Source organism: Symphodus melops, assembly GCF_947650265.1.
Source record: "Symphodus melops genome assembly, contig: scaffold_524, whole genome shotgun sequence".
In the NCBI taxonomy this organism is placed as follows: domain Eukaryota; kingdom Metazoa; phylum Chordata; class Actinopteri; order Labriformes; family Labridae; genus Symphodus; species Symphodus melops.
The window spans coordinates 1-5,000 of record NW_027636776.1 but is presented as its reverse complement, the minus strand read 5'-3'; the positions used below and the strand labels follow the sequence as shown (position 1 = coordinate 5,000).

The 5,000-nt window shown below is 50.9% G+C and overlaps 1 protein-coding gene across 1 annotated transcript in view; it reads left to right on the top strand.

The window, feature by feature from the left end:
• The window catches only part of LOC306819064 (protein MTSS 1-like), a gene marked incomplete at both ends in the record, with an annotated part of 7,862 nt that extends 3,057 nt beyond the window's left edge, over positions 1–4,805 (top strand). The window contains 6 exon segments of the mRNA XM_079372809.1: positions 3,888–3,967; positions 3,969–4,046; positions 4,288–4,395; positions 4,479–4,576; positions 4,726–4,765; positions 4,767–4,805. Of these exon segments, the coding sequence (XP_079228935.1) occupies positions 3,888–3,967; positions 3,969–4,046; positions 4,288–4,395; positions 4,479–4,576; positions 4,726–4,765; positions 4,767–4,805 (443 nt within the window).
• Positions 4,806–5,000: the final 195 nt, after the last annotated feature.

Genomic DNA, 5,000 nt, shown 5'->3' with positions numbered 1-5,000 from the left:
CATGACCTCGCATGATAATTATCCTGCTCTACAGAGATGTGACTGTGTGTGTGTGTGTGTGTGTGTGTGTGTGTGTGTCCTGTAATTAGTCAGGACAGACTGAGCTGTTGTTGGTTAAAAAAAAACTTCTCCAAGCAGAAGTCTTTTTTTTCCTCTTTGCCGTCGACTCTTTGATCAGATTTTTTCCGATGATATCGAATCGATACTTTAAAATCTGAAACCGAGTTCAGACCAAACACAGAGTTCAGCTCAGTCTCCTCATGTTGGACAGAAACATCTGCAGTTCACCAGAAAGAACATGTGGGGCATTTCATATGATGTGTGTGTGTGTGTGTGCTCTGTCATGATGTGGTGTGTGTGTGTGTGTGTGTGACCACTTCAGATTGGGAATCTCCAGCCTCTCAGAGACGGAGGCAGATTAATGACTCGAGCTCAGCTCATCACACAGTGTGAGAATCAAAGTGAGCTCCCCTCCCGGTCCTGCAGAGGCGGGATGGAGAAGAGGAAGAGCAGGAGGAGTTAAAGTCATCCTCTCCATGACTCTGCAGCGGTCTCTGTGGTCAGAAACATCAAGCGAGGACGAAAACAAGAACTCCAATGTTTATAATGATAGAGACATAAAAAGCAAATGAAAAAATAGAAAGAGGTTTGAAATAGAAGACGAGAGGATGAATGATGCTCTCATTCTCGAGGGGTTGTGTTGAAGAAGAGAAGAGGAGGGCGGGTTGTTGGAGGATCAAAAGATGGCGTCATGTTTCTAAAAAAAAAAAGAGAAGAAGAAGAAACAGAATAACAGAGAAGGAGAGCAGACGACACAAGAGAAGCACGGAGGAGGTTAAAAGAGTCCAGGGATAAAACAGATGTTACAGGAGGAGAGAGGAGTCGAGGGGTTAAAGGAGGAGAGAGGAGTCGAGGGGTTAAAGAAGGAGAGAGAGGAGTCGAGGGGTTAAAGGAGGAGAGAGGAGTCGAGGGGTTAAAGGAGGAGAGAGGAGTCGAGGGGTTACAGGAGGAGAGAGGAGTCGAGGGGTTAAAGGAGGAGAGAGGAGTCGAGGGGTTAAAGAAGGAGAGAGGAGTCGAGGGGTTACAGGAGGAGAGAGGAGTCGAGGGGTTAAAGGAGGAGAGAGGAGTCGAGGGGTTAAAGAAGGAGAGAGAAGAGTCGAGGGGTTAAAGGAGGAGAGAGGAGTCGAGGGGTTACAGGAGGAGAGAGGAGTCGAGGGGTTAAAGAAGGAGAGAGGAGTCGAGGGGTTAAAGAAGGAGAGAGGAGTCGAGGGGTTAAAGGAGGAGAGAGGAGTCGAGGGGTTAAGGAAGGAGAGAGGAGTCGAGGGGTTAAAGAAGGAGAGAGGAGTCGAGGGGTTAAAGGAGGAGAGAGGAGTCGAGGGGTTAAAGGAGGAGAGAGGAGTCGAGGGGTTACAGGAGGAGAGAGGAGTCGAGGGGTTAAAGGAGGAGAGAGGAGTCAAGGGGTTACAGGAGGAGAGAGGAGTCGAGGGGTTAAAGGAGGAGAGAGGAGTCGAGGGGTTACAGGAGGAGAGAGGAGTCGAGGGGTTAAAGGAGGAGAGAGGAGTCGAGGGGTTAAAGGAGGAGAGAGGAGTCGAGGGGTTAAAGGAGGAGAGAGGAGTTGAGGGGTTAAAGGAGGAGAGAGGAGTCGAGGGGTTAAAGGAGGAGAGAGGAGTCGAGGGGTTAAAGGAGGAGAGAGGAGTCGAGGGGTTACAGGAGGAGAGAGGAGTCGAGGGGTTAAAGAAGGAGAGAGGAGTCAAGGGGTTAAAGGAGGAGAGAGGAGTTGAGGGGTTAAAGGAGGAGAGAGGAGTCAAGGGGTTACAGGAGGAGAGAGGAGTCGAGGGGTTACAGGAGGAGAGAGGAGTCGAGGGGTTAAAGAAGGAGAGAGGAGTCGAGGGGTTAAAGGAGGTCAAGTTGATCACATGTTGACATTTAAATCTTCAGGCTCTCTTTGCATGCAGCCGCTTCGTGTCTCGACCTGCTGCACGAAGCTCCACGTTGTCGATGGTGTTCAGGCTCCCCGTCAGTTTCAACTTCTCATTGATGTGTTTGGAGCCGTGCGTGGTGATTGGTCAGACCCCTGAGCTGCTGAGTCTCTGCAGCTCCAGCAGGTCCCTGAGGTCCTTCTGACCCGGGCTCTGCTGGCTGCTCCTCCCACGAGGAGACGAAGGAGCCTTTAAAAGCTGCAGGTGACATCAAGACCATCAGCTGTTTGGAGATGTGATGTCATGATGACGTCACCACGGGTCCGACGTGTCCTCGACCCGGCTCCAGCTGATTAATGCTGCGAGTCGTCTGGACCCGCAGGTGCTGATCTGAGTCAGGTCCAGGTCTGTCAAACAGGTAACAGTCTGTTAGCTTATTCACAGCAGACACATCAGAGTGCAGAACAAGACCCACGACCCCCTGAAACACACACACACACACACACACACACACACACACACACACACACACACACTGTTCTTGCAGAACATTTCTCAGCTGGTGAGAATCAGCTCCGCCTGAACTGTGTTTCACCTTTAAACGGACTGAAGGAGTCCAGTCCAGCTCTTTGTGTTTATGTGGGTGGCGAGCCAGAGTCTTGTAGAAACAGTCCGACAACACACGGCCTGTGTGTGTGTGTGTGTGTGCCTGTGTGTGGGTGTGTGTGTGTGTGTGTGTGTGTGTGTGTGTGTGTGTGTGTGTGTGTGTGTGTGTGTGTGTGTGTGTGTGTGTGTGTGTGTGGGTGTGTTTCCACAGAGGCCAGACATCAGACAGACTAACACTGACACTGAGCTTCTTTTAGCAGCGTGAAAATAACCCTGTGTGCACCTGAGGAGGGAGTGTGTGTAGGTAGAGCTTTATGACCCAGTGTGTGTGTGTGTGCGTGTGTGTGTGTGTGCGTGTGTGCGTGCCAGTGGAAACCCCTCTCTGGTTCTTTCCCCTCTCTTTTTTTTCCAAGCTTTAAAAGGTTCAAACGTTTGATGAAGAAAAAAACTCGACTCAAGTCAAGAAAACGTTTGTTGTTGTTTTTTCAACCTAAAAATAAACGTGCGGCGACGGAAACAGAAACAGGAAGTAAAGTGACTCTTCTTCTGCTCTGTCATTAAACGGTAGCTCTGATGTCTCATAGTAAGAATACCGGTCTCTGTGTCACACCTTTTGACTCCGCCCCCACGCGCTCCTATTTTTACTCTCAGTGAACGACATGTTTCCACAGCTGGGTGGTCTGCAGGTCAGAACCCACCAGAACCAGCGCTCAGACACACGGCCACATCATGTCTTTATTCCACCCGGGAGATCTCATTGGTTCAGAGCTGTCACAAAGAGACTCTGTGTGCTGGACAGCGAACTCCACATGTGTAAATGTGTGAACGGCGTGCACATGGCGCCTTGAGTACGACAGGCTGGAGTTAAACGGGGAGCTGTTTGTTCGCCGGTGTCTCAGAGAAGAGAAGCAGCAGGATCTGTCTCGTCTGAGAGGGCGCTCCGAGCGTCGTGGTCAGTCCGGTGACCCGTACACGCTGGAGTCCTTCGTCTCTCTCAGCTGTGTGGGGCTGTGTCGCCCCTCTGCTGGTCAGATAGCAGCATCACGTCTGGAGTCTTTCACACGTTGACTGATCTCGGAGGGTCAATAAAACATCTATTTTCTTTAATGCTGACGTTGACTCACACGTGGTTACCACACACACCGTCATGAGACTGTTTCACACACACACACACCATCATGAGGCCTGTTTCTCACACACACACACACAGATGAGTGTGAGACGTAGCGTTCTGAATGTGTTAGCGTTAGCGTGTCCTCTGGAGACGGGATAAGATGCAGTGTTTCTCTCCTTCCTGAGGTGGCGCCGTGTGTGAGCAGCTCCCTCAGTTTGCTGTGTGTGTGTGTGTGTGTGTGTGTGCAGGGAAGGACGAGGCTCGGGGTCAGCTGGACAGCGCGCTGCAGGACGTTAACGTGCGCTACGCCGTCCTGGAGGAGACGGAGAAAACGCGCCGTGTGCCGGGCTCTGATCGAAGAACGAGCTCGATACTGCGGCTTCGTCAGCATGCTGAAGCCCGTGCTGGTCAGTACTGTGTGTGTGTGTGTGTGTGTGTGTGTGTGTGTGTGTGTGTGTGTGTGTGTGTGTGTGTGTGTGTGTGTGTGTGTGTGTGTGTGTGATGTGTGTGTGTGTGTGTGTGTGTGTGTGTGTGTGTGTGTGTGTGTGTGTGTGTGTGTGTGTGTGTGTGTGTGTTTGTGATTCTTTGATCATTTTTAATGCCACTTGTATTTTTGTTGTGTGTGTGTGTGTGTGTGTGTGTGTGTAGGACCATGAGATCAACATGCTGGGCGAGGTGACACACCTGCAGACGATTCTGGAGGATCTGACCAACCTGACGGCAGAGCCCAATAAGCTCCCAGCAGCCAGCGAGCAGGTAGGACGGACGCCGTCTCGTTTGTCGTCTCTGCGCTGATTTCATGACGACGAGCTGAAACGTTTGAAATGTTTGTCTGTCAGGTGATTTTGGACCTGAAAGGTTCTGACTTCAACTACACCTATCAGACGCCTCCAGCGTCTCCTAGCAACACCATGTCCAGGAAGAGCAGCATCAGCAGGTACCACACACACACACAACACACACACACACACACACACACACACACACACACACACACACACACACATCTCCCTCACTGCTCATCTTACTGAGTGTTTTCATGTTCTGTGTGTGTGTGTGTGTGTGTGTGCGTGTGCGTGTGCGCAGTAACTACCAGTCGGGATCAGTGAGACACGTTCCCTCTCTGGGACTCCATCAGCTGTGCGGTCGATGGAGTTCACATCCAGGTAACACACACACACACACACACACACACACACACACACACACACACACACACACACACACACACACACACCTCTGTTTTATTTAGTTATAAAATGAGTTTGTTTTAAGAAATGTGAAACGTGCATTAACTGTGGACACTGAGGCGGCCTGACACACCACTCGTCACACACACACACACACACACACACACACAC